At 39.1% G+C, this 11,014-nt stretch overlaps 2 protein-coding genes across 6 annotated transcripts in view; one reads left to right on the top strand and one right to left on the bottom strand.

The window, feature by feature from the left end:
• MTMR10 (myotubularin related protein 10) overlaps positions 1-2,312 on the top strand; it is a 536,484-nt gene extending 534,172 nt beyond the window's left edge. For all 4 annotated transcript variants that reach the window (XM_010571731.1, XM_010571730.1, XM_010571733.1 and 1 more), the window contains one exon: positions 453-2,312. In XM_010571731.1, coding sequence (XP_010570033.1) covers positions 453-1,052 — 600 coding nt within the window. In that variant the 3' untranslated portion in view covers positions 1,053-2,312. The remainder of the gene's footprint in view (positions 1-452) is intronic.
• A 3,876-nt stretch (positions 2,313-6,188) lies between these two features.
• FAN1 (FANCD2/FANCI-associated nuclease 1) overlaps positions 6,189-11,014 on the bottom strand; it is a 24,535-nt gene continuing 19,709 nt past the window's right edge. The window contains exons 10-13 of one of the 2 annotated variants that reach the window (XM_010571728.1): positions 10,517-10,620; positions 7,703-7,897; positions 7,177-7,305; positions 6,189-6,326 (exon numbers count right to left, since the gene is read on the bottom strand). In XM_010571728.1, the coding sequence (XP_010570030.1) occupies positions 6,189-6,326; positions 7,177-7,305; positions 7,703-7,897; positions 10,517-10,620 (566 nt within the window). Of the gene's footprint in view, positions 6,327-7,176; positions 7,306-7,702; positions 7,898-10,516; positions 10,621-11,014 lie in introns of those variants that run through there. The other variant, XR_774625.1, reaches the window with a different exon arrangement.

Here is an 11,014-nt window from a genome sequence, read left to right on the forward strand (position 1 = left end):
TGCTTAAAAATTTAGTTATATAGGAGCATTAATTCTCTTAGCTTCCCAGCCTAAAGAAATTCTTTTCTGTAGAAGTAAAGGAGCAGATTGTTGAGCCTTGTGCTCTGGGACATTTTCTGATAGGGCTGAGCTCACTGCCAACATTTGCCTTATTTCACCCGTGGAACAGTGATGACATGCCACTTTTTTCCCCCAGGGTTGTCAGTTTTTTCAGTGAACACTGATTAATTTAATCATTCATTGCTTTAGAAAGCCTCAAAAACATACGTATTTCTTTTTAAAGGCTACAGGTGGCCACAGTTTGCCCTGTGAGTCCTGCAGTAGTGACTCACAAGCCCAGAACTGTTCAAAGGTCACATAATTTCTCTGGATGATGCAGCCTAGCAGCTCAGGGAAATCTGCTATTCAAATGAGCATAAGACTGGAAAATTACCAGTATTTATTTTCTGCAGAAAAACTACAGCTCCACATTGCGAGGTGTCCCCCCAGCATTGAAAAACGGAATCATCAGTGAGCAAGAGTTCCTTCCAAGAAGAAACTCTCTGATACTAAAACTGAAACCGGACTTTTTACAGCAAACAGAGAGTCAGAGTAACAGTATGGAACAGTACTTCAGAGACTGGTTTGCAAAGCCTGTTGATTTGCACGGTGTAATTCTGCCCCATCTCTCTGGAACACAAATAAAACTCTGGAAACTGTGCTACTTCCGCTGGGTTCCTGAAGCCCAGATTAATCATGGTGGCTTCATCACTGCTTTCCATAAAGTTTCTTTGCTGGCAGATGAAGTAGACATGTTAAACCGGAATCTTCGGCAGTACAAAAGCAACTCTTCTTTGCAAGGCAGCTGCTCAGAACTGGATCAAAGCAGGATGTACTTCAGAGCAAATAGTTTAAATGACACCTCTGAGGCCCCAGACTTTCTCTCCTCCTCATTCCCATTTTCTCCTGTAGGGAATCTATGCAGACGGAGCATTCTGGGGACACCTTTAAGCAAATTTTTAAGTGGGGCCAAAATCTGGCTATCCACTGAGACACTTGCAAATGAAGATTAAGATGATGTGGTGGTTTAAAGGTTTGGGGAGAACACAGCATATCATTTTGTCTTTTCTAAGTTAACACTGCTAAATGCGGCATTGAAAGCTGTAATAATTTTTATATACAAACGTTATGTAAGTTTTGCACAAATATTTAAAAGCAAAGCGAGTCATGCTTCAAATCGCACAATTTTGTCTTCAGTAGTTCTCATCTGCTAGGGCTTCTGGTCCCTGATTTCTTCTGTATTTTTGTGGTTTGGCTTATTATATGCGATGGAGCATTTCATTAGCTAGTTGAAAGGCGTGGTGTGGTCATTAACAGGGCTTCTGCTTGAAATGTCTTTTTTCCCAGATAGTGACTGAAGTGACTCTTGTGCCAAAACAGCTTGGCAAATCAAAGTAGTTCAGTGCAGTGGACAGAGACCGACAGCTGAAATCTGGGAACAAGCTATTATTTTATCAGATTGCCTCTTCAGGAAGAATACTTACATGCATACATACATACTAACATTCCGTGACTTGGATCATCCTACATATGTGTTAATGCAGTGTGTATCCATGGGGTGGTTGTTCCCTTTTCTTTCTCTCCCCAAAAGGTATTCATTAACAATTAGTCAGATTTGTGCTCTTTGTCATGAGCTTGACTTTAGACTATAGGAATCAACTTCAGGACAATGCACTGTTAACCTTAAAACATTACTGTAGATATGGTATTGCAGTAGCTTTAGAAGTGCCTTTAATTGGGAGGAAACAGTAGCAAGATTACTCTAATGCAGCTGACCTGACACCCCTCCCCCCCAACTTTTTACAATAGGTTGTTATGGTAAGTTCAATATTGTTCCATCCCCTGCATCCTCCTCTCCATTTCTGGAAATAACAGAAGGCCAGCTCAAGAGACAGCAGGTTTTTCCTCTTTAAGGTTAAGCTCATTTGTAAGTCTCACGAGAGCCTCAATTTTTAATGTAAGCACCTCAAATACTCAGCATTGTATTCCTGCATGGATCCTGATCCCTGCCAACCCTCTCCTCATCCTGTTGCAGGATGAAGTAGCTTTCAGCAGAATTCATACTTAAGCCCTACTGGGTTCCAGAAAGGATGACGTGCTCCAAGTGGCCAAATCCACGAGGGGTGCTAGTGCTGTTGTCACTTGTAAGCAGGTGCTGGAAGAAGAGCAGTTAGTGGTGCTGCCTTCTTACATACATGCATGTCCATATGGACAGTGCAATGGACAAGCGCTGCTTGAGGGAATTAAATCCAACAGCCTCCTCTGCTTAATGCAGTAGCCTCCTCTTCACTCTAAAAGCTTTTAAATGATACCTCTCCCCTGGATGCTGTGCCAGAAAATGTCTCAAGTTTCATAGGGAGAAAAGCAAGAGAGTATACTGGGAGAGTAGAGGAATAGTAATGTGTCATTCTCGTAGGTTAAGGCTTTTGTTGGCTGCCTTCTCTTAACAGTGAGGCTGTATTTTGTATTAACTGATTTCTCTGTAAAACACAAATGCTACTGAACCAATGCCAAGCTTCTATTCAGGTGCTGACTCGCAGGTTAAGGCATCAAAGGCCTTGTATGGTAGACTACAAGCTATTCTCCGTTATCGGGGAGGGGGGTGAAAAAGCTGTACAATAATAATATGCACTATATTACAGTTTAAAAAAAGGCAGGGAGGGATGGGATTTGGAGCTTTTTATTTGTTTGTAAAACCAAACTGGTCTTCAGCACAGCCTAAATTGCAACGTGGGTTTTGGATGGCTAAGATTGCTCAAGGATTTATTTTCGAGAATACACATCTGGAGTGGCCTTATAGGTGCAAGCTTTGTGCTAGAAGTCCAGTGCATACAGGACCCTGTTTTCCCCAGGTCTAAAAATTACCTAAGGTACAAAGCTGTTGGGGGGTACTGACTATGCTGCTTTCTCGCACTGTGTTTGGTTTGGTGGGGATAAGCGGGCAGTTTCATTGTAAAGGTGAGCTAATGTGAGGTGTGGGGTAGACTTCCTTTTTTAACTAACCAAACCCCCCTTTTTTTATGCAAAGCAGCCGAGCGTGTGTGTGCGTGCGTGTGCATGTGCGCGTCTGCATGCGGGCACGCACATGCATGTTATGACAGAATGCCAGATTGGTTCTGGTCAATTGTTTGTGAGGAAGAAACATGTATTCACCTCAATTGCCTAATTATGCTGCAAGATGGTCTGAGCATGTTAAATGGTCCACAAACTAGTGTTCATTTACAACTTGCTGAAGCAGTCATCTGACATATTATTTCAAATGTTTGTATTAGTTTGCTTTTGTGATTTTTTTTTTTTTTTTCATTAGCTTACTGCTTTCCCTGCCCTGATACTTGACATAAAAGACCTCAACCTGTGTGCTTAGTGTCTTTTGGTACCAATTTTTTTTTTCTTTTTAAAATTACAGTTAAAACTATGGTGTCCTTTTCTTTTTTTTCCTTAGAAGTGTAACTTTTTTGGTTTAAAGGTACCAAAAAAACCGTGTAAATAAATTACTCCACACAGGCTGCTGGTGGAATTAAAAAAAATAAAAATTAATGTTTAGGCTAGTACCCTTTGGGGGGAAAAATGGGTACTTATTTAAACGGGATTGTCTTTTATAAGGAGATTTCAGACATTTTAACATTTCAGTTCTAAGTTGTGTACAGATGCTGCAGATGGTCTTTGTATTTTATATATATATATATAGCATGGGAGAGGGTTAAAAATAATATGCCTTTATAATAAAAGCTGTCAAATATCTATTTGCCAAACAGACTTAAAAAGAAATTTTACACAGCTCAAAAACGGGAGTTAAGCGAGCAGAGGCTGAGTTGGTGATAAGTGTGGGGGAGAGATGGGGGCACCTCCTGCAGGGAGGAAGGGGAGCTATCCACCTTTCCCTGGAAATATAGACAAGGTTCTGCACCCTCAGGGTTGTACAGGCCTTGCCTTCTGAGGAATCTGAACAACTACTGTGTGTCTGTGTGTGTGTGCATGCGTGCTTGTGTATGTTGTTTCTTCCTCTTAAGTTAAGTTAAACATCTTAATTTTAATTTACTTTTGAAAGACAGGTACTAAGTGTTAATTTTAAAATTTTCTCCACTCTGCACAGTTGCCTTAGCAATAGTCAGTAGGGACTGCTCTGAACATCTTTTGTAACTTTTAAAAGCAATTTTGGGGTTTGAGTATGTATCTTTGACTTCTATGTACAGAGTACTGACATAAAAGTGTGTGTATATATATGTGTGTGTATATATATATGTACACATTTTCAAATTTTAATTTCTGTTCACCATTTAAAACAAGATACTGTTAATGCCATTTTGGTGTTGCAAGAGTAGAGAAACTACCAAGCAGCTCATCTTTTTTTGTCTGTTTCTAGAAAATGTGCACTACTTTGGCTGTTACTGGCTGTTATATCATGACTTTTGTACTACACTGTAAACCATGAGGGGGGGAAATATGGAACGCTGGTTGATATGGTTAAAAGTGTACCTCCAGTGTCATTAAGTACTGTGAGGTAGAGCTTATTGTAGACTTAGTGATCATGGCAGTACAACTTTATTCACCATTTACTGCCATGTATTGAAGAGATTTCTTTCATTCCAGAAATGCATTGAAAAGTGTGTGTTTGTGTGTATATATATACCCAGGCCTGCACGTGTGTTTAATGTGCACCTGCCTGCAATACCACTTTGATATTAACTGCCTTGTATTTTTAATGAAAATGTAGCAAGTGGGGCAAAGGTTTTGGCTTACTCTCAGATGGAAAGACATTAAAACCAAAAAATTTCTAACATATATTTAAGCAAAGGACAAAATCTTAAATTTGCCTCTAACATAAGAGATGGAAATCCGTACCTCAAATTGCTCTAGGCAGTAGGTTTCTAATGCTGTTGCTGTGATGGTTTAGAGCTCACTATTTCAACTGAAACTAAAACCTTTGTGCCTGATAATGATTTATTGAGTAAAGTAGCAGTGCCAGGAAGATTGTAAAATCCTGATGCTGAGTTGTGAATGTGAAATAAATTAGACTAAATAAAAGTTCATACCTTTCCACAGCAAACTTCAGGTGGTTTTCTTTAACTTCCTCTAACAACAACAACAAAAAAAAATAGCAGGGGCTGTGTTTGTTTTTTCCAAGAAAAGCAGGGACAATGTGCTGTAGAAAGATGATTAATAAAAAAAGATATGCAAATGATCTTAATTTCTCACTACATTCTGTTACAGTCTCTGCTGTTTGTATGGTAAGCAGAATTTCTGATATCAGGAAAACTTACTCAGTATGAGAATAAAGACTCCAGAGAAAAGATGTTGGCTACGGGTTAAAATTGAGACAAACCCACAGGATTCTGGTGTCTTAAGAGAACTCATCCTTTTGGTTCCATTTCAATTGACTCGACTTATTTCTGAATAAGAAAAACACATCCATTTATGTGGGGCAAAACTGACTATGATAAGAAGTGACACACCACAACTCAGTGCAGTGATGTTGGCACTGAACACCTCCTCTCTACTATGAGAAATATTTCTCCTTTATACAGATATTCGCAACATAAGGAGCTGTTAAATTATGCTTTCATATGTAGCAGCACATTAAAACAGCATTTAAAAAAAAAGTTTTATGCCTTACTCTAGGCCATCATTGACCAGCTGTATTTTTTTTACATTAAACTGAAAAATTGAAACACATAATACAAAGTGGGGACAGTTAGAGAACCACGCTGGTCCTGACAATCCTGGAAAGGTGCTAAACTTGCACCTTGCAAGGAAACTTGCACAACAGAATGAACTCAGGCTACACAGGCAACATGGAAATGATCAGGACTTGATGCACCACATTTTTTTATTGCAGACACTGTTCTTAGTTGGTACCAGTGTGATTGCAGCTGTTTGTTTCTCTTTACTAGGCAAATTACCCCCAGATTACCTTTCATAGAATAAGTTATGAATTGTATATAGAAGAGAAAGGCTTTGGTCTGCACACAAAGTGACGTACAGTAAATCACACTAACAGTCTTCTCAAACTTTTTTAGAATGTTTTGTGCTAAAAGTAACTACAGTAATGTTCCAAGAAACCAGAATTTTAGAAGAAACTACTTTTAATAAGCAGCAGCCAGTAGTGTGTATCATGCCAGTTCCTTTAAAAGCACCCCTTACTCACATTGTCAACTGAGGCGTTTACTCTTGCCTCCAACAGCTTGCACATGACAAACTTCTACTGTAGCACCCAGCTTCTTCAGTTCACTCAGCCAGATTATCTGCTTGTGGGACAGGCGATCATTGGGACCTTTTACTTCCACCAGCTACAAAGAAATGTGGATGATTGATTAGTAGTATGCCTGTGAAGGAACTGAAAGCTCATTAGCTCCCACAGACTAATATAAGTACTCTTCTATGGCTATTATTTACAACAAAAATACCATAGATTTAGCACAATGGATGGGTGCTAAGTTATTAACCCATGTTCCAAAGTTTAACTGTCAAGAGAATGAACTTTTATACAGTAAATATCCACCAAAACACAGATAGAGCCACTGGTGAATGAAGCTACCTCATATTCAAAAATTGATCATCTGCAACTTCACCTGTTCCAGCTGATACTGACAGCAACTTACTTATTCAGATGTTCTAGAGAACTAATTCCTGCTATTCAGCTCTGTTTTATAATAAACGTATAAAAAGTTGCTCCAGCAGCTATGTCCAATAGTCTCCTAATACCCATTCCACTGCCATGCAAGATAAGATACAAACCATGACTGTTTACTCAATTTTTGTAGCAAACATAGTTGTTGTAGTCTCATATATTCAAGTTTTTGTGTAAGTGGTGACATTAGCACTCCTTGCTAACAGAATGTGTATGACTGATTGATAACAGTTGCTTTACAGTAGTTTTAAATCGAAGACCTAGTCTACAACACTACCTAGCCACCTCTTGCTGTTTCTCATTGTGCCCATTAAAGCTACAGCAAACTGTGATGAAATAAATAGCAGATAAACAATCACCTACTACTTGCCATAGCTTCTGGGCAGCTGAGCAGCAGGTTTAACTCCACCACAACAGGAAAATAGTTTGTATGGACTGACAACTGGAAGGTTTTATACCTAAGGGTAAGATAGCTGAGCACAGAGTACTTCCATGATCTCCCAATATACCTTGAAGTGATTAGTGTGAGTACGCCACACAACCAGGTCAGGAAGTCCCCCTCTGCAATGGCGTAGATCTTTGGAAAGTCGCCTAAAAACACCACTCAGAAACATTCCTCCAAGGCAAGAGACAAGGCTCTGTAAGAGAAGGTTTGGTAGTTAGCTTTTTTTTCTTTTCTTTTAATTTCCTGTACAGCCATTATTTCCTAACTCTCACAAGAATACTCTTCGGCCCATCTCAGCTTTTTTGTTTAGTCACATGTAACAAGAAACCTAGGTAGATGTTATCTACAGCAATTTCCCTGCTGTGTTCCCAGCTACGGTTGCAGGAGAAGTGACCGTATCAGAAAAGAGTAACAGTACTTGGGATTAGGGAGAATGGTGCTGCAGTCCCCACTCAAGTCCTCCCTCCCACCACTCACCATCAGCCATGGCTCAGTGCCTCAGTACAAACTGTGAGCACACTACGGCCATGTGTGATTTAACAGCAAGCCTAATCAAACAGATTGCCCATTCTGGACAACAGCTAACTTACCTGAACTTGCTGGAGGGAAATAAAACGCCCCCAGTTAACTAGTGCTGCTGCTTTTCCCTCCTGAGTGGTCCAGATGTCAGCGATCAAGTTTGCCAGCGTCTCTGACGAAGCTGTATGAAGCTGCTGGAGTCTGGCCTCAATGACATCCCTCCTGTTGTCATAGAAGCTGTCAGTGTATAAATCCAGGGGGGACGTCTGTATAAAAAGGTAAATGCAGTTCTGAGGAGCTGGCAGCAAAGCAGCGATTCCAAGAATGACAATGCCCTACTTCATATTTTTCTTATCATCTCAACTACAAATTCACTCAAACAAACACTGAGGCAATTTAACTTGCACCTGTCCACCACAGAAACCTTTATTAAATGGAAAAAGATTTGCATATACTCTAACACCGAATGCCAGTGCAACAAATGCTGACCACACCTTAGCCTGTGCTCTGTTGGTTTTTGACCTCTAGACAGAGGTTTCCTTTAACAGACAACAAAGAGCTATCTGCTCTCCTAACTCTCCAAGGAGTAACATTCCAGTCGGGATTTGGAATCGGTATCAAGACTGCTCAGCTACAGTGAGCAGTTTGAGGTGGAAAGAACAAAGCAGTGATGAAACTAGGGAGTATCATGCAAGCTGCCTAAAAGCAGAAAGCCTTATGCATAGCACTGAACACATTACTGTATAAAGTCACCGCAGCAATTACTCAATTTTGACCATGGCTGAAAAAAGCTATTAAGTAGTAGCTGAGTGCCATTCTAGCTTGTCAAAATCAAATGCAGAGCACTTACTTTCTTAGAAAATGGCAAATTTCAGCCTTACACAAACTGCTGCCACAGCTAATCCCACAAAAATACAGCCTAGGAATGACTGAGTGAAGCAGGTATGAGCTTTCAGCTCACCCTTGTTCATGCCTGAGGCTCATGATAGCTTTGCTCTGCATTAATAAGTAAAATCTAGTTTAAAGAAAAATAAATTTGCAAATGAGTTGTAAATACTGGGATTGTTATAAACATACAATTTTTTCCCCCCTTTTTTTTAAGTAAATAGGCATAATCTGCATATTAGATTATATTAAAGGAAATGTATTTAGAAAGGCAGGAGCTACAATAAATGGTAGCTTGCACTGACAAAAACAAAGATACCTGCTTTTAACACATGACATTCATACAATTAAGGCATCTTACAAGAATAGCAGATACTCTGCAAGAAAAGTTATTTGTATGAATTCCATTTACCAGTATTTCTATGGCCTTCGGAGCTACAGCAGTCCCCTTCCTGTCCTGTCTATGAGCCTGCAAGTGCCTTCATGTCCCACCTCACAATTCCAAAGCAAGAAGGACAACCATATCTCAATTCTTTCTGCAAACAGTATTCAACCCTAAATTTACTTGGTCAAGATGAATACAAGACAAGTAGTAAAAGCCATTTCAAAGAATTGCCATTACTCTGTAGTAATGTGCCTCTTTTCGAGTAGCTCTCCAAGGATATGACCAAGAACATACTGATAAGCAAGTGCTCATGGCTTAAGATATTATCTTGAGACATGACTGTATAGAGACTCATAATCCATGTCAACATAAAATAAACAAAACAGGTTAAAATTCAGATTAGTGGGACAGAGTGTGACTCATATATTCATAGTTTTGAGTTTAGTCCTATTGGCCTAATAAAATAATCGTACTGTTTGATTCTCTAGATTTTTACATCCTCTGCTTAAGGGACTATCTAAGGATGGCCTTGAGGGAATGTATCATCTCCCTCTCCACCAATTAAAAAGAGATATTTGTAGCAGTCACTAATCAGGGAGACAGACACCTCCAAAACCACCAGTGGTGGTTTTCAACTCAGCCACAAGGATTTCTATTTCAACTGGTGAATAAAAATAAAGGGAGGGATGGGAAGGAGGGAAGAGAAAACCTGCATGTTTCACCTCTAAAATAATAAATTTCTACCTAAGATATCTCATACTGATATAAACCTATAATTTCTTACAGTACTAATAAATCCAGTTAAGAGGCTGGTCAACCTCTGGGCCAGGGTTCCAATTAGAAGCAATGGGTTAAGGTGGAAGAAAGATGACAATCGTCTGGCCTTTTTTAGTTCTACAACATTTTGAGATGGCTTTTTAGGGTTTTCTTAGCAAATGTCACTAAAAGTAATCAAGTTTTCTAATTGCAATTAATAAAACTGTTTCTAGCTGTAATTTGTAGGATGTAAAGCATTTAGCTAGAAGCCACAAGTTCACCTGGAATCATTAATCTTAGGGTGTAGCATGGAGTTGTTGTTGGGTGGGGGGAGGAGGGGGACTGGTAGTATTGTTTGCTTGTTTGTTTCTTTGACAGAAAGGAAGGACGATCCCAAAAGCATAAACATGTTGGGGGGGGGGGGGGTTAACAAACCTGGGTTTTTTTTAAAAAGTGACTTCCCTTTAAAGGCTACTGAAAAGAAACAAACTTTTATTTCTTTTTTCAATGGAATGCATCATCTTCAAATGAGATGAACAATGCTATGGCACAGCAGTATTCTTCCACTGACTATAAAGGAAACCTTGACCAGTGAGTTCAGACATAGGACAAATGCATTCAGCTAGAGGAATCCCACCCTATCTGACAATCAATCCAGACTTGCACAGCAATTATTTACGAAGGAGTCCTTTAGTAACAAGCCCAATATAACAAATAATAAAACCAAGCAAACACCAAGATCTGTCTGGGAAGTCCCTCAGAATAAAATGTTAATCTAATCCTGAATAAGATTTTTAACATGGTTACACTCTACAGCAATGGGTAAAGTAATTAACTAAAGAAAGCCTTTTGAAATTACCTGATAGGAATTTCTGAAAACATCAGGTATGTCATCCATGAAAATGATATCCCACATTAGAATACCATACAACGTAATAAACGTTGAGCCTTCCCCATGAATACCTAAAGGGCAAAATTTAACAGAAATGGAAACGTTAATTTCTACAGCAATCATCTCATACAAAGAGGTACTAAATCATCATGATCCAAACCAGAAACGTGCTATGGTCAGGTTTAGACACAGCTGAAGTTGGTATACACTAACATTACAGCATCAAGTTGTAAATGCAGTTTATTACTTCCACAATTTGCTAATGCCTTCTATTTCCAGGCTACTGGCCTTCATTTACAGCGTAGGATTAAATTACTATGCCCCGTCATGAATAAGGTTTACTGTTCTAACTTTAGCAATTTTTAATACACAAATTTTTTTTATTTTTACACTAAAAAACTAACGCATTAATACAAAATGTTTATATATATATATAAATGTTTTATATTATACACATATACATAT

The sequence above is a fragment of the Haliaeetus leucocephalus genome, unplaced genomic scaffold, assembly GCF_000737465.1.
Source record: "Haliaeetus leucocephalus isolate CR32 unplaced genomic scaffold, Haliaeetus_leucocephalus-4.0 Scaffold339, whole genome shotgun sequence".
Lineage (NCBI taxonomy): Eukaryota > Metazoa > Chordata > Aves > Accipitriformes > Accipitridae > Haliaeetus > Haliaeetus leucocephalus.